At 35.0% G+C, this 18,276-nt stretch overlaps 1 protein-coding gene across 1 annotated transcript; it reads right to left on the reverse strand.

The window, feature by feature from the left end:
• Positions 1 to 1,892: 1,892 nt before the first annotated feature.
• LOC149946427 (uncharacterized) lies at positions 1,893 to 9,836 on the reverse strand. The gene is made up of 2 exons (XM_090171993.1): positions 9,699 to 9,836; positions 1,893 to 2,183 (listed from the first exon to the last, which is right to left on the reverse strand). Exons 1-2 carry the CDS (start codon positions 9,778 to 9,780, stop codon positions 1,906 to 1,908), a joined length of 360 nt encoding a protein of 119 aa, XP_090028119.1. The 5' UTR covers positions 9,781 to 9,836; the 3' UTR covers positions 1,893 to 1,905.
• Between the last annotated feature and the right edge of the window lie 8,440 nt (positions 9,837 to 18,276).

An 18,276-nucleotide genomic window follows, 5' to 3' on the forward strand; every position in this document is an offset into this window, starting at 1 on the left:
AAAAAATTGCCAAACTTCCCAATAATTCCCAAAAAATCTCTTACGAAATTCTATAGAATATCCCTTTACAAATTATTAAGAATTCTTAAGAAAGTTTTTGTAAGGGATGTCTTCCTCATTTCCCAAAACGGTACTAGGATAAGAGACTTCAAATCACCTCTGGATAAAAACTGTTGCTAGAATGGGTGCAAATATTATTAGAGATCAAGTAATCAAGATTATACGAATGGAATATCTTTTACACCTTTTTTCAAGCACTATTTCAGACCAATGTAAACGTTGGATTTCATCTTGTTCTAGATCATGATTTTTGATGCTTGAAACAATAACTAGAAGCTGGCAAGTGTTTCCGTCATTGTTTTGTTTTATATCGTTTTTTGATATGTTTGTTCCTTTCATTTCTCTGGTAGTGCTGGACCTACTCAAGAATTTCAAGATCTAGTTGCTTATCATTAATACTGCTCTGATGATATGCACAAGACATACAGAATTGAATTGGAAATTATAAATGACAATAAAAATTCAGAGATAATATCCTGAGAGAACGCCGTTTCAACACCGATTATCTTGACCACTAACGAATCTTTGTTGACTTTGAGTGGCGACGAAAATAGCTTAAGAATCGAAGAAACAAGATTAAACATTGATGACCCTAGTTTAATTGAGTGACCTGAGTTTGAACATTAAAGCTCCTATTTAACAAAGCTTGATTATTGATGAATCGATTTTAACAGCTTAACTACCTAGAATAAACTCAGTTACCTTGATAAATAGCAGATTTTTCACAGATTTGAATAATGGTTACTTGCGAAAACCAGTTATCTCATCGAAATCAATTCATACAACAGACCTTTAAAAAAAATATTGAAAATCAATTCGTTAGTGACATAAAAAAGTTGACGTGAACTATTCTACATAAAATCTATTTAATATGAACTGCTCTCCTATACGCGCTGTTGAAGTCAAATTGAACTTTGATCTAGTGTTTAAAATTCTTGTTTACGAAATAAATAAATTTTAGTTTACATTATATTTTAAGGTTTAATTTGATTTGGTATAAATATCTCAGAGTCTCAACGTAAAATTATTTGTAATACGTAGTAGTTTATAAAAAAATTTTAAACTGCAATACTTTTCTCACAACATTGCTTTAAACGCATTTGCCCTAAATTAAAATGGACTGTGTGACTTAAGGTTTTCACTTAGCAATAGTGGTGTACAGTTGTCTTGACCGGGCTCGAGTCAATCCAAAATGTTTAGTTTTTAAATTTATAAGTATTGTTGAACTTTTCAATTGTTAATGGGCCTCGGCTTTACGGCCCAAAATTTCACGCTTCGGCCCTGCGTACAACTAAGAAGTAAGTTGATTAAACGTTCATTTGAAAATATATTTTTTAATATCGACGTTGTATAGACTTTAATCCTATAACGGTTATACTTGGTTCATTTTCATCGTTTAATAGTTTGATTTGCATTAAATATTGATGTTAAATAAAAGTTAATTATATTAAGTTTATACTTGGCTTCCTGTTAGTATGAACAGACTTTATTTAAACCGTTTAATAAACCGTCTATTTTCGTGACATCGTCAACCGTTTCATAACGTGCATCTATCAGAAAAGTTTCAACGTTTCGCAAACTGTTTATCAACGAGATTTTGCTACGTGAGATGGTTTCTTTATCTAATATCAAACTTGCCATCAGCTTTAAATGAAAATCCGCGAACGAAATAGATAATTTACAGAATATCACTTATAAATAATTTTTTAATCGACAAAGATAAAATATTATCATAATTGTAAAATATATATGACGTTACTCTGAATATTTGCAATAATTTAATCTGCAACGTTAACCAAAAAATCAATGTTAGTTTATTTAACATCGCTAAATTTTTCTTTTATATTATTGCTTCTTATTGTACCCTATAGGGCAACAATATTTGGCAATATCTTTGTTCAGAGCGTTGGAGCCTCCTTCTACTTTGGAGTCCTGCTTTATTTCGACGTCTTTGAACGCGTTGTCGAGTTGCTCTTCAGTTAACATATCTTTAAGTTGCCTCCGAACAATCGCTTCGAGCTGCGGGTTTCCTTTCGCCTTCTCTATCATGCCTCTCATTGATTTGTTCATAGAATACAACAGAGTTTCGAGAGGTGGTCGTGATTTGACATTATCTAAACCATCTAAAACCAAATGAGTTTTTGAATACCGGGTAAGTCTCTTGAACTAACTCCTTACGTCACACGTTTAACCAAAGTATGTTTAGTCTTTATCTTTTTCATTACCAAAATTTATTAATCACTTGAAATTAAAAAAACCCTTTTAAGTAATGCAGCGTACAATAAATAATTTAAATTGGTTAATGACCATTGCAAGAGGAGTGACCCGTTGGCTAGCATATCATAAATGAATATACAAAACCATCCTAGGCATTGTAACCAAGTCACCTGATATGAAGGCTTTAAAGGTCGCTAGCTGATTCGGGTGGTGTCTTGGAAATGATCATAGCTTATTAAAACATTTGATGGTTGCATGGAAGAAAATTAGTATTCATTTAGACTATGAACACTATATTCATATCTTAACAGGCTCAAAGCAGTTTTAATAAGCCAAAATTTATAAGCGTATAACGGCCAGTCATCGACTAACTCAGGTAAAGTTACTTACAGAAAACGTTCCATTTAGACTGGGTGGAATATTACAAGGTCATACTTAATGTCTTGAAGATTAAGCATTGTTGACGATCATTTCGTTGGACCTATTTCTCTACCACCCAGACCAAATGGTGAGGCATACATCCGTTTTTTGAAAGATACTTTAGCCGAGTTACTCGAAGATGTTTCATTAGAAACGAGACGAAGCACGGGATTTTGAATAACAGAGCTTAAGCTAATTTAAGTCGGGAACTTAGAGGTAATCTGGATGAAACGTATCCTTCGAGGTGGATAAGTCGACGCTGAGCAGTTGATTTAAACCGACGCGATTTTTTTTCTCTGTGACATCTTAAATATTAAGTCTACAAGAGGTTAATAACTTGCAAGAAAGCATAACTAAAGGTTGTGAGACTTTTCGTAACACGCCTGTAAATTTTTAACAAGTACATGAATTATTCCAACGACGGGCTCATGCTTGTATTAAAGACAAAGTTGGTCATTTTAAACAATTATTCTAAAAGTGTAAACTTAGAAATGATTTTGTTTATATAATTTAAATAAAATTTCATACATTTGTGACGAGTATCTGACAAAACCTTATTTTAATTTTACTTGGAACAGTATCAATACTTTGACATATGATTTATTTATATTCAGACTTATCTTATTTCTAAAAGCTCATGTACTACCTTTTGTTACTTGTTTAAATTTTCTGGCTTCACCAACAAAAAACAACTTCGGACTAAATATAAACAAATTGATTTGAAGAAAAATATTGTTTGTCAGTTTTAAGATGGCATACTGGTTTTTGGGGTAGTTTTTTGGAAAACTTATCGCTAAAACGAAGCACGTAGGGATACATTTTCTACAGTTTCGACCAAAAGAACAAGCTCTAGAGGTTTCGAAATTAATCTAAAACACCCTGAAATTATAAATGATTCTACCTAAGTAAGGTTGAAGGGATGCATTATGTTATGGAGTTCAGATATTGAACAAAAAAAATGTTATTTCTTGATAAATTTTAACAATTTGTGAAATAATTTGAAAACAAAATATATTTTAGTATATTTTTTAATGTTGCGAAGAAATTTCCGTTGAATTTTCTCATTCTTTAAACTGATATACATATTTAAGGAGGCTCAAATTGGAAAAAGTTGCATTATAAAGATACGAAAATTAGATACGGTGTCTGTTATTTATTTTTCAGTGATTCTCAGTTGTCTTTTAGTAACTAGCAGTAGTTAATTTCCTGAGATTTCTAGTAGAGTTGTGAGTTGACTTTGATTGCCATTTACGGGTCATAACCAGAGATCGGCGGACTCTGGTCTGTAAAGAGTCCGAGAACTATTTTTGGGCGCAAGCACGACTCTTCGGAAAAAAAAGAGAAGAGCGCGAGCGCGAGCTCAGCCTCTAAAAAAAAAAGAAGACCACGAGCTTCAGCTTCTGAGATAAAAGAGAAGGAGATAAAATTTAAAACAATTGATTCCCGCCTTTCTTCACGAATCACATCACGTGGTGCTTTTTCTGAATGTGAATTTCCCAGAATCTATCGGCCTCTGAGAGAGGGTGCTTCTCATTACGAGCAGACCGCGAGCTCTAGCTCTTCCTCTTAAAAGAGCGCGAGCGCGGCCCGGTAAAGTTTGTCGGTTCGTGGGTTTTTATCGGTTTGTTGCCACCATTGTTTTTTTTTTTTTTTTCACTTTCCCGGCCTATTTTTTCGGACTGAATATAAAACGTTGGTAGAGGTGTGGGTTAGGTGACAGGTGCATAATTTTAATCTCATTATGGACCCGTGTAACGAATATTTTTCAATACGTTACCCCTCTTTTAGATTTTGTTAAGGAAAAAATTATTTTACGTCCCTCGGCATCCCCATATGGTCACGTTGGATAGTTTGTAGGAATGGGAAGTAGTTAGCGAAAGGCCAAAAGAGGGATCCAACGTGGTTCCATTGGTACTACTCTGCTAAAAGGAATCTCTATAGATGCCCGAAAACTATACCCTCCTGTCAACCCAGGCAAGGATTTATAGTTTTACGATCGTCTTTAGAATTGACGGTGAATAGCGTATAGTGTGCATGTCATGTGTATTTATTATTGAACTCGACCCTTTGCCAGATTTTCTCGACCAATGCTTACAATTATAGTAGTGCGCCTCGATATTATTGTTTGGTGTAATTGTCACCGAATGTAGAGTCTTGTGATCTTAAGAAATTGAAACACATGCGAAACACATGGGCGCTTGAAATAAAGCCCTACGTTGAAATTTGGTGATTGGTCAAATCATAGTGTCCCTCCACGTGACAGCCCGTCATATTAATTCGATTGGGTAACGAAAAAACAAGGATGGACCCAAAAAGTCACGTGGCCTATACAACAAAACTGGGAGACAAGAAGTAAAAAGGAGAGAAGAGAAACAGTATATCCGGACCGAAAGTAAAGGATGATCTTAAAACATCACCCCGGATAACCTTAAGAAAAGGAACATAGTTTTCGCGCCGGTCGCAATCTATGAATGTCTCCAGCCAATTGAGCAGTTATCGCCGGACCATGGTTTTCCTCTGCCCATCACCACCACGACACCTCGTAGACGATAGTAGTAGCCTCATCGTATCTCCAACGTCTCAAGCCTTCAACTCTACGAACTCTTTCCTCGCATCTACATTATTCATTTATTTTAAAGTCTCGAGACCAACGATAATCAAGAATAGTGATGAGTACTTTTTATATGGCGCAATTAGTGTATATAGTACACCGCGTATTTTTAGTAATCTGGCATTGGTCGAGTGCATGCTGCATGTAGTTATTTTGAGGGTCAAGTAAATTAATCTAGTAGTATTTTATTTGTTAGCGGTATTGTTTGGTTTTTATTTAATAGTTCGATTCGATATGTTTGTCTAATAGTCAATTTAGTTGTTGATCATTAAATCTAAATCTGGGTATGGCAAAAACTTGTCCTTACTTAAAAATTAATTAGAGTCCTTACGAATCATTTTAATTAGTAGTATATGTCAAAGCTAGGCACCTATAGGCCTATATTAGTAGTAGAAAAGCGTTACACCCGTTGTAACACTTATATTTATTAAAGGTTCCAACGTATTAAAAAGGTACTTCCAAAATAGAGACTCATTATTATGAAGAACACTAAGATCGCTAGATAAATATTTTTAATTTCTAGTAGCAAAAGGCCTTCCAAGAGACATTTTAAGGCGTAGAGCGAATTATTGACATTTATTTTAATTATATTCGTGAAAACTAGACCTTAAAGCTATATTATTGCTTAGACTTTTTTAGAAACCTTGGGATATTCAGAGGGCATTAGTTATATTAATAGTTTCTTTAATAAAAACATCCATGACATCACTAGGTTTTGGTCTTTGTACACTTTAAAACTTAAAAGCTGAGACACAATTCTTTAAAGCTCATGCTAAAAATAGTGTATGGTACACTTCTATACCTTAGAATGCAATGGATTAAGGGTCACCACGACAAGTGGCGTATAAACTACCAGCCTGCCACTACAGTGAGGGAAGATTACGGGCCCTTAAGGTAAAGCCTACTCAAATTATTGGTGAATCCACGACTAAGTCTACCCTTCAGGTAAATATTCTCGAAAACACATTTTCCCACTAATATTATCACTTAGCAGAGGAGCACCCTAGGAGGTTTTTCTAAGATAATTACTATAACTTCGTGTTTTTTTTTCATCATAAAGAATATAATTCAGTTTGGGAAAAAGTGAGAAGAACCTTACAAACAAGATTTATTATAAAATGTTTCTGAAAATTAAAGGTTCAGGGAAAAAATAGTTGTAGAAACCCGCTTTGGTTTTTGGGGCTCTCTCAATTTTAGGTTTTCTTTTGTTTTGGGAGAGCTAATACTGCTTCAGTTACCGACTGAAAAAATAACTGGGCAGTTGTTGTTAAATCCCGCGCAATAAACATCACCAACTTGTTTAATCACGTAATTTGTTTAGCAAGAAATAGTGTATTTAAATTCATTTGTAATAATAATAATAGTAGTAATTCTGTAATTGTAACATCTTTAACCTTTTTTGTAATAACATTTCTTAATTTTTCTTCGTTTAAGACCATTTGCCTCTCAAATTGTAACTTTGCTCGGGAATCCCAAATATTTCTGTCTATTGTACTGTAGTGACGTAGGGGCAAACCCCATCAATATCCGGTGACGTGAGGGTCCGGTATTTTTAAAAAACGGTTCTCCGCCAACGGAGTTTTGGGGATGCCCCGAAATTGAACAACGGGCAGATTTTTGATGAGATCGCGCGCCAAAAAGGCAGCCCTTTTTTGTAGCTCTCCAAAAGAGAGGAATTGTGTAGGTCCATATGGCCAAATAGTTAGTTTAATTTACATTGAAATAAACTGTTAGTACAAAACCAAATGTTTCATTAATGTAATAGTTTTAAAAACAAGCAAGTTATTCCGGGGAATTTTTCAGTCGGTCCTCCGGAATCAAAATTAGCAATCAGCTCTCCCCAGAGTCGTGGATAATAGGCTGCGATTCTACAGTTGTGTCTAATTAAATTAATCACACACAGTTTTAAAAGTTTAAAAGTTTTAATTTTTTGGTTGAAAGTTTAAAGTTTTTGTTTGAGAGACTGGTGGAATCGTTGTCCAAATTGAATCTAAAGTTTTCGGTTTACACTTTCCCCGAGGAAACCTCGGTAGGGCGGGAAAGGAGGGGAACGGGATATTGGCGATGAATGAGCGATGGCCACCTGCATTTACAATGGAAATACCAGGGCTCGCTGGAAAATTTTGGCGTTGTCATACAGAGATCGGCGGACTCTGTGCTCTAAAGAGTCCGAGAGCTATGTTTGGGTGCGAGCACGACTCTTCGGGAAAATAGAGAAGAGCGCGAGCGTGAGCTCCTTCCTTTGGGAAAAAAGAGAATAGCGCGAGCACGAGCTCAGCCTCTGAAAAAAAAGAAGACCACGAGCTTCAGCTTCTGAGATAAAAGAGAAGGAGAGAAAATTTAAAACAATTGATTCCCGCCTTTCTTCACAAATCACATCACGTGGTTCTTTTTCTGAATGTGAATTTCCCAGAATCTATCAACCTCTGAGAGAGGGCGCTTCTCATTACGAGCAAACCGCGAGCTCTAGATCTTCCTCTTAAAAGAGCGCGAGCGCGGGCTCGCCCTCTTGTACTAAAAGAGATGAGCGCGAGCGCGGGCTCACCCTCTTGTACTAAAAGAGATGAGCGCGAGCGCGGGCTGGCCCTCTTGTACTAAAAGAGATGAGCGCGAGCGTGGGCTCGCCCTCTTGTACTAAAAGAGATGAGCGGGAGCGTGGGCTCGCCCTCTTGTACTAAAAGAGATGAGCGGGAGCGTGGGCTCGCCCTCTTGTACTAAAAGAGATGAGCGGGAGCGTGGGCTCGCCCTCTTGTACTAAAAGAGATGAGCGCGAGCGTGGGCTCGCCCTCTTGTACTAAAAGAGATGAGCGGGAGCGTGGGCTCGCCCTCTTGTACTAAAAGAGATGAGCGCGAGCGTGGGCTCGCCCTCTTGTACTAAAAGAGATGAGCGGGAGCGTGGGCTCGCCCTCTTGTACTAAAAGAGATGAGCGCGAGCGTGGGCTCGCCCTCTTGTACTAAAAGAGATGAGCGGGAGCGTGGGCTCGCCCTCTTGTACTAAAAGAGATGAGCGGGAGCGTGGGCTCGCCCTCTTGTACTAAAAGAGATGAGCGCGAGCGTGGGCTCGCCCTCTTGTACTAAAAGAGATGAGCGGGAGCGTGGGCTCGCCCTCTTGTACTAAAAGAGATGAGCGGGAGCGTGGGCTCGCCCTCTTCTACTAAAAGAGAAGAGCACAAGCGTGGGCTCGAACTACTCACTGTGAAAGAGAAGAGCGCGAGCTCGGAAATTTGGTTTTTGCCTATCTCTGGTGTCATACCAATATCGCGTTCTCCTCCTTTTTACATTGTTAGATTTTGGATCTTTGGGTCTATATTTATTTTCCAAGAAATATGGATTATAATTTTAAATTGGCTTACAATTTATATTTTAGGTATATAGGTTTTAGTTTATTATAGGTTAGGATTTATTTAATTTAATAATTTTAATTGAGTTGTTACTACTAATTTTAATCAGGGAGGTACAAAAATAGGAGTGGGGTGGTTCCGTAAAAAGATTCAACAATAGTTTTCTTAATTTGAGTACAGAAAGCTTTGAAATGTGCCCTCCATACAAATAATCTTGCGAAAACATATTACAATTAAATTTTTTCTTTAGATAACATTTCTAGATAAAGCTGACACTAGTATACAAGCGGGGTTTGACCCCAGCAATTGTGAAATTGAGGTTCAGAGACAATGAAGTACAGTCCGATTCGGCATATACAAACACAAAATATGGATCAAAGGCTTAGTATGTTTGCACGTACAATATGCGAATGATAATTTATGAAAGGATAAAAACTTCGTTAGATTTGCATATTTAATAAAAACAATGATGATGATATTTACAAATATTCATCATTGTTTTTATTAAATATGCAAATCTAACGAAGTTTTTATCCTTTCATAAATTAAAATATGGATCAGAAGTAGCAATGCTTTTAGTTTTAACATGACGAATCTAGCCAACTTAGCCGATAGAAAATTTGTCATATTAAAAAGCGCAATAAATAATTTTTGACTAAGTCCTTTCTTAGCATCTCCTGTTGAATAACCTTAAATTATGATACGATATCATTTACGACCTGACATAAGAATCTACGTAATATCAAGTATGCTGATAAAATAATATTTTTGGAATTCGGTTTGCTAAATTATGTAAGTAGTGAAAATAAGATTACAATATTGACTCTTTTGGTTGTTGGAGCTAACTGAATTTCTCCAAAATATCTGAATTTTAAGATATTTTTTCCCTGGCTTAGCACTGCTTGCATTAAAATTTGTGCAAAGGATTTCAAAAAAAACAAACTTTAAGCATCTCAATAACAGTGGAAGGAAACGTGAATAACTTAAAATCGTAAATAGTAATTTATAATAAGTACGAGTTACTTCTTAAATTAAGTGATATTTCTTACCTAACGGGAGACTCCATGCTTCGATTAGCAATGTAAAATAGACGAAGCATAAAATAAAAGTCGGTTTCATCATTGTAGACATTGCGCATGCGAAGGCGTGTGTTTTTGGATCTAATTTGCAGAACGTTCTGTTTCAACTGTTGTTTTCGCGCTAGTTTATACTCTTGACTCGAGTTTTTGGTGAGCTTTAACTTTTTTAAGTGAGAGATAAGACCAGTTAGATAAGCTAAGACGTACGGAGCAAATGTGAGATTTTGAAACTACTGATGGCGAAAACAATGATTATACATTTACCAAATTACTTATATCTACTGATAAGAATAATTTTACCTTATTCAGCAACTTTCAAATTACCCACTCCTTTTAAATGATTTTAAAACGCTTCTTGAAGGGTTGGGTTTTAGGGCTTGGTGTTTGGATAAGAAATATTCGTTTTATTTGATTTTATCTAAAGCAAAAATAATCCGAACAAAAAACTTATTTTTTGCGTATTAAATTGTTTTATAATCGCGAATAATATCTAGAAATAAACAGTTAAATTAATTTTGATTTATCCTAAAAATTGTGGTTATTTATTTATCCTCCGTTTTAAAGTGATAGGGGAGGACACAACTATCCTGGTGTTTTAGCGAGGAGCACGAATGCTTTCTGGTGTATAAGTATTTCCTCCTCTGGGAAAAGGTGAGAATTTCCGGTGCCAGAAATAGTTGTTCCATTGGAAAAGCTAAAAGCGGGGTCTTCGCAATCCTGAGCTTAATCGAGAAAATATATCTTGGATTTACTACTAAGCGAAAATATTCAAAATATATTTTGATATTGATTTTTACGATAAGTTTGATGATTCATGTATTTTCCGGGGATTAATTGACCGGGAAGTGATAAGATAAGGTCTCTACTGGAACTTTTGCGAGGTTACATGCAGTTCCTGATGTTCAACGTACAATATAAATAAGAATACCTCTGTTAAAATTGTTCTAGCGAATGTCTATTGTTTGCACTCTACCCTTCAAATAGAAATTAGAACATTTAGATGTTTTAATGTAAAGCTTTTTATATTCAACAGGACGCAAAAATGGTGGAAAAAAAATTACCCCTGCTGGCCAGCAACTTTCAAAATGTATTTGATCAAAAAAACGCTCCTGATTGTAATCACCAAGGTCTTTATTGTTTAACAACGCTGAACTCCACGTTTTAATCGGCGACAAAATATCTGAAAAAATGGCAAATATTTTCGGAAATGGGTCTTCTTTCCTCTAAATATTGATTTTTCTTTGTATCCGATTTTATCAACTGCTTTAAATATCCCTGCAACAAATACCTGTAAATCTCTCCATTCAAGGTAAGAAACCACTGAAGACTAAGGAACCCTTTGCCGATAAACTCATTTTTGTTTCTACCCATTCAGTAGGTTGTTCATTGGTGGTAGGTCTCTTAACTCTGAGACTGACTAGTTACACGTCCTTCAAATTAGCAGTAAACACCTTAAATTTAAGGGCTAGATATTGTGAATGCTACGACAGTTAAGTGCCCCTTTAGTTTTATTATAAAGCTACGAAAACCGTGTGTTCTGGTATTTACAATATATTTTTTCCTGTAAAAATACAAACAATTAAAAATGATCTTTTATTAATTCAAGAAAACGGGCGGACCAGGAGTGTCAGCATCTTAAACCGATTAACTAAGTCTAAGAAGAAAGGACGAGTGACCAGTTAAGACTCTAAAGTCTGGTACCAAGAAACATCACTTAAATGGAAAATAATGTTAGATCCACTACCCTGAACACCAGAATAAGCTTAAGCAATAGACAAAGTAGACTTAATCCTAAGGGCCCGTGAACTTGCCTATATGTAGTGGGGTTAAAAGACGAGGCTAGAGCAAGGTTAGGGTATACCTACTAAAGCTCAAACCTAGTGGTCCGGCTGTGGGTTAATTCAACAATGCTTCATACCGCATTAGTTATTTTCACATAATTTAAAGTGTGGGCTCCATACCAAACTACCGCACGGCAGAATAAGTCTAACACAACTATTTTTAAACTAGAAATAATGTGAGAGAGAACTGAATAAAAAATGGTTTCAAAGTAAATATACCATTATCGGGAGAACGAACTTTAAGTTTAAGAACAACGTGGATAAATTAACATCAAATTGATATCTATCAATAAAAATCTATAAAAATTAGATAGTAAGATATAGGTCCTTCTATAGATTAAACTCAATAATCCATTTGAGATTGAGGTCATCGGCATTTTCTTTGGCCATTGAACAGACTATGGGCCTGGTGCAGAGACGTTTTGCGATTGCTGTTAATTTTAACCGAATCGAAATTTAGCGATTCAGATTTAGCAAGCTGTTTATTTAGCGAGCTGTTTATTTTGCGATCCTCTCAAACGAAATCGTGGTGCAGAGACGTTTTAGCGATTCCTGTTACCCTTACAAAAACTTTCTTAAGACCTCTTGAGAAAAATTGTAAATAAAATTAATAGAAATTTCTTAAAAGAAGTCTTAGAACCTTCTTAAGAAATTTGGCAATTTTTCATAAAATTTTCCAAAGAATAGTATTATAATTTTCCCTCAAATTTTCTTTAATGATTCCCAAGATTTTCCTTAAAAATATCTACAAAACGTTTTTAAGTTTTTCGCTAGAAAGATTTAAAAAATTCCTTATCGTTAACAAGTTATATATTTTTTCTAAATATCCTCTTTAGACATCCCGCAGAAAAGCCATACAAATTCCATACACTTTCCTTTGAAATTTTCTAAGCTATTCATAGGAACAAGCTTCGTTTTCCGAAGATATTCCTAAAAATTACTAAAGCCACCCTAAGAAATATTGTAGGCTTTCCTTAGGTTTTATATTCCTATTCCATACATTTCCTTTTTAAATTCCTTCTATTTTCCTTCATTATTACTTAAATTCTTTGGATTTTCTCTTAGAAATTCCAAAACGTTTATTTCCAATTCCTTACATTTTCTTGACCAATTCCCTACATTTTCTTCACCAATTCCCTTCATTTTCGTGACCAATTCCCTACATTTTTTCCTATATTTTCCTTAAGAATGCCCTTCGCTGATTCTTTAATGTTTCTTATAATTTCACTCAATCGTATAAGACACAACTTTTTAATTAAAGCCTTTATTTTTACAATACATTTGGTTCCATTATTGTAGCAGATTTTTTACATTTTTTCTTTTAGCTGCTTTACCTTCTGCTTTCTCATTAATTTATTTTATTTTGTCTCCTATAGTTTGCTTTATGGCCGACTTTGGAAGCACAGGAAATTTACTAGCGGTGAAACCTAAAAGGTTTTAAGATAACGATTGTTAACTCCATCTATATTTCTAACGTTTTTACATACATGCATAGTGACACTTACACAAATTAGCTTTAACTCTCCTCGGGTCAAGCTGTTTTTAGCTGGAATGTTTGGGTAGGCATTCAACTGTTGGCCAGTCAACGACGTATTGTTAATTTCTGTTTCAGAAAATATTTTGAGCAACAAATTACGAGCAAAAAACCTGCCATTTCCATTGGAAGCAAACTTGGCCTGAATAACATCTGATTTTTTTACAAGTACACCATCTCCAATGTAAATCTAAAAACATTATTGTAATAATTGTTCAAACATTTAAAAAAATTAAGGTAACGAAATATTCTTTCAAAGTGTGTTCGGTCAAGTAAAATTTTTATTTTCGATTAAGAAATTTTGTAGCCGACTAAACATTCTTTGAATGAATATTTAAAAAAAAATCATAACAGCACGGTATATATATATTTCTTTTCTATCTAAACTTTTAGTATTTGAATATAAATTTATCAACTCAATTTTTAAATATCGATTAATGTTTAAAAATTAGTTTAATTTTAAATAAAATAATAGGTAAAGAAATTCTACCAAGTAATCTATATCAATTGCCTGCTGAGTAGCATGATTTTGTGTTGACTCCATCTTTTTTGAAATGTTTTGTAATTTCTTAATCCAATGATCAACGTCTTTAAGTATAGAAAAAATGCACGTTTAATAATTAATAGTTAAAATAATCCCAAAAAACAGAAAATAAATAAATAAATAAAAAGTTAAATAATGAATAATTTTTTTTAAATTCAAACAATAATTTAAGTGATCTCCAGTAACGAGTAAATGAAGACATTAATGCCAAAAATGTTTTAACCGTTCATTTTACGCAGTTGTTTAATTTCTTCCTTAAATAAGTTCAATATTTTCAGCCTTTAATTCCTTTACTTTTCCTCGAAGTTCTGCAATTATTTTCCCGCAGGTAGAAAATTAGCTGCTTGATGACTAGTCTCCGCTATTCGATTGCTAATGTCCTCCATTAAATTTTTGTTTTGTTAAAAAAAGTGAGGGATTGAAGTCCTAAAACGTCACCGCGAAACAAAATGGCAAATCGTTTGGCGGATAAATTTTGCCCGTTTGAAAAATAATTTCTCGTCATTAAAAAAAGATACAATTTTACGACTGATATTTTTGGGTATATTTAAATATGATCTTTCAAATAAATTCAAGTCTTACCCAACCTGGACTTTTCCTTTAAGTTTCCTCGAAGTTAAATGTACTGAAGAGTAATATTTCTTAAAATTAACTTACCAAAAGCCAAAAATATAGCGGGTGAGGTTTCATCCTTCCATTTAATATCGGTTACGGTGTTTATGTATTTTTTGTAATCTGAAGCAAGCAATATTTCCGAGGTGAGAGCATTATTCGCAATGCACCTTACCGAAAAATTGTCGTACGATTCGCTTTCTTCGACCCCCTTTATAAACATATTAAGTCCTTGCTTCGCCATGTGAACAAATATGATTAACTAAACGAAAATTCTCGCGCACTACCGCTGAACTCGATCTATAAATAAAATTCGACAGTGGTTTTGGTCAACAAACTTTACACGAAACATTTCCAAATCAGGCGCAAGATTCCGCACGTATGGATCTAAATGTATCTACCGTCCTTGTAACTTGCCATTGGATGCTCTGCTTGAATGACAGGTGAGTGCGCAGTACTTACAAAACCAGTTAAGGAATTTCCCGATTTATCGCTCAGCTTACTCCCTTGACCCCCCCCCCCCCGTTTTGAAGGTTAAACTTGGGCAGGGTGGAGACTGTGTGGAGCGGGGTGGAGACCGTGTGGAGTGGAGTGGAGTATGATGAAATGGTTAAGGGTGACGCAAAGGTTGCAAATAAGTGAAAGTACGGATAACCTGAAGATGGCTGATGATTGACACCCCCCTTTTTCTCTAAATGTGTGGAAAGAGGGTTACAGATGATGAAATCTACCGTAACTAAAAGAGGGGATATAAGTCTAATGGACACATCGCGTTTTCTCCACCAGCGTGGAAAGAGGGTGATGAAACACGTCAGCTTTTCAGATAATACCACCATATGATATATAACGTACGAAGATAGGGTTAATTATAATATACGAAATAAGCAATATTTTACTATGCGAATTAAATTGAAATTTGAACCACTACTTTCATCTATATTAACAAAATGGCCAATTACTCAATTGGGTGGAGAAATGTCATCATTTTGTGGAGAGCCCCATAATAAAGTATAAATAGTTGGATGTCCAGAGTGAATATACATTCGAACCCCAAAAAAATATTTATCTCTACTGATCACAATTGAAACAACAGGAGCTGTGTAAGTATCACTTTTAACAATTTAAGAGTCGTAAAACTTGAAATTTACAGGTGTTTTCTATTAGGGAAAGAAAATCTATTGTTGTCGACTTCGAGGGTCAGATAACGGGTGGGAGCCCCGCCAAAATAGTGAAGGAACTTGCAGCATGCACGTCCGAATCATCACCACGGGTGGCGTCTTGGCTGTTTCTACCACCGTACCATCTGTCCGAACTTCCATGGCGTATTTAACGTCAGAACACATGGGTGGAAAAGAATATTCACGGACTAGCTTAGGACAACGGTTTCACCCCTTACAACAAGTTGGAGGAATGCATAGAAATGACTGTTCAAGGTTACGACCGTGTCTTTTGTAAAGGGGAAGAGAAGTGTTTATTTTTGTGTAGTATAATCCACCGCGAAGTTATAGACTTAAACGGGGTTGGATGTCCAAAAGTGACGGAATTGGATGAAGACGGACCCATGTTTTCCTGCCTAATTAAACACAATACTAATTTTTTAAGTAAGAAATACTCCTGCGCTTTAGAAAAAAGCAATTTGTTTGCAGAGTGGATATATAAAAGTAAGAAGTATGTAAATTCACAATTGTTGGATGAATAAAATTTGAAATTAGTTGAACATTTATTTTATTTTTATTTTTTCAAACACGAAATTAAATGTCAATTTTTTTTCAATTTCTCCTAAAATTGTTGATATGATGTCCTTTTCCAACGCCCGGTCAACCTCGGTCATCAATTCAATGGCCTCATTTGGCAGTTCATCTTGTTGCATAACCCGATACTCTCGCCTTTTTATAAAAAATGATGAGATTGCAGTTTGCACACTAATAAAAGTTAATGATAAATTAATATATTGGTATATATATATATATATATATATATATATATATATATATATATATATATATATATATATATATATATATATATATATATATATATATATATATATATTCTTACACAAACCCGTCAGCGTTTGGGGTTGGATGCCATTCGGGAGATGTATAACCTGTGCGTCATTCCGCGTGAGACTTAAATAAAGAACAGATAAAATGTAAATTTTTTTGAATGATTATCAGATATATATATATATATATACTTACGTCGGATAGGTGTTTATGGCAACAATATCTTCCAATGTCATCATTAACAGTTCCGTAGAATCGCCAGGTTCCTCTACGTGTGGGTACATCAAACCCCTTATATAATTGATGATTCTAAGTTATAGAGCAAAATAATTATTCTATAATTTTCTAACTTTTTTTAAGTGAATATAGTTATTCAAAATTATTTACATTAGACCGTCGATATTAAAAATTTGAGGAATGAAAACCTCACATATCTCTGGAATGGTGTTGGCTATCCCAGTCAATCTTTCCCTAATTAGGAATAATAAAAGAAAATATCAAAATTCAACTCATCTTATTACTTTCATTAAATCAATTTTAAAAAAGCCAAACAAATACTTACAGTTCTTCCGCTTCGTCCTCGACGATTTCATTCTCTTCCACGGGCATTTCATAATCAAAATCATGATTGTCATCATCATTTTCGATGAATTCATCATCATCGGAAAACTGTTATCGTAATTCCTCAAATATCTCCGAAGCGACATGTCCTAAAACCATTATTTTATTTCTTGTAGAGGGAGACAAACCTTACGAGTATGAAGTTGAAATAAATAAGGTATTCCTACTTTCCAGTTGTGGTTTTTATATCGTGGGTCTTAGGGGTCAATGGGTATATCCATAGTAGTAAGTAGTAAGAAAATCCCTAAGGGACGTCATAACGTCTCTCGTCCTAAGGATGTAAAATACTAATTTAGTGCAAAAAGCACTATAGTCGTAAGCTAGTCACTTACTCTAGGAAAACCGAAAAATAAATCAGGTGTACCATTTCGCGTCATTTTGTTGGTGAGTGATCCTTTACAATTGGAAGAAGAGTTGGAAGAAGCGTAAAGTGCGGATTACCTCTTTTACATGTCAATCAAAACACACGTGTTCCTCAGTAGGGGTCGTAAAGGTGAAATATAGTAACTAAATTTCAAGATCGTCCTTCTTTTAAATATTGCGTTATTTTCTCGAACTTTCCAATAGATGAAAATAACCACAAACACATGAACTGAATTACACAATACTTTAGGCTTACAACCAATGAGGGGTTGGGATGATTTTTAATAACGTCATGTAGGCCTACGGTTGGTATAAAAGGCTAGACACAGTCCGTTAAAGTCATATTCCAGCTAAAGATGTTTTCTTGTGATGTATGTTCAGCGGTTTTCACCGAAAAGCGGAACCTCGACCGTCGTGTGTTTTCTAAACATAGTAATATAACCTTTAATTGTACTAAATGCGATAGAAACCTTTCTCGGAAAGACGCGCTAATACGCCATCAACGAAAACTTCAGCGAGGTCCACCGTCCCAAACCGAGCCCGAGGTCCCCGTACTGCCGACCGAGCCGCCTCGGCGGGAACCGTTGGTACGGACACCAGCCGATTGTCAACCGTCAAAATCCAGCGGTATTACTGCTTCACCGCAGCCGGGTCCATCTCATCGTGTTACACCACCGAATTCACCTGTAAAGAGGACTACATCACCAGTCCGCAACTATAACAAAAAAATCCGAATTGAAAATGGTATTTATTTATACATGAATAATGAAATGTATATATATTTTATTTTTTTTTAAATTTATATAATAAAATACATTTTTATTATGAATAAATTAAATATATTTATGTATATATATATTTATTTAGAAATCCAAGTTCGGAACTCATCGACTACACCGGATGTTGATAATCATCAGCATGTAGAAGGGGATATTATTCCTTCTCTCGGTAATATTATAGATGGTGCGGTTATCGATGTTCAAAATGACATACGTAATGGCGTGGTTCCCGATCCTTCTCTCGGTAA

The sequence above is a fragment of the Leiobunum rupestre genome, chromosome 4, assembly GCF_980474605.1.
Source record: "Leiobunum rupestre chromosome 4, qqLeiRupe1.1.hap1, whole genome shotgun sequence".
Lineage (NCBI taxonomy): Eukaryota > Metazoa > Arthropoda > Arachnida > Opiliones > Sclerosomatidae > Leiobunum > Leiobunum rupestre.

What these genes read in the sequence shown, in the direction of transcription:
- LOC149946427 (XM_090171993.1), bottom strand. Translation starts at nt 9,780, where the DNA reads ATGTCTACAATGATGAAACCGACTTTTATTTTATGCTTCGTCTATTTT. An exon ending in AGCATGGAGTCTCCCGTTAG is followed by an intron (nt 2,184 to 9,698) that starts GTAAGAAATATC and finishes ATTTGGTTTTAG; the next exon opens with ATGGTTTAGATAATGTCAAA.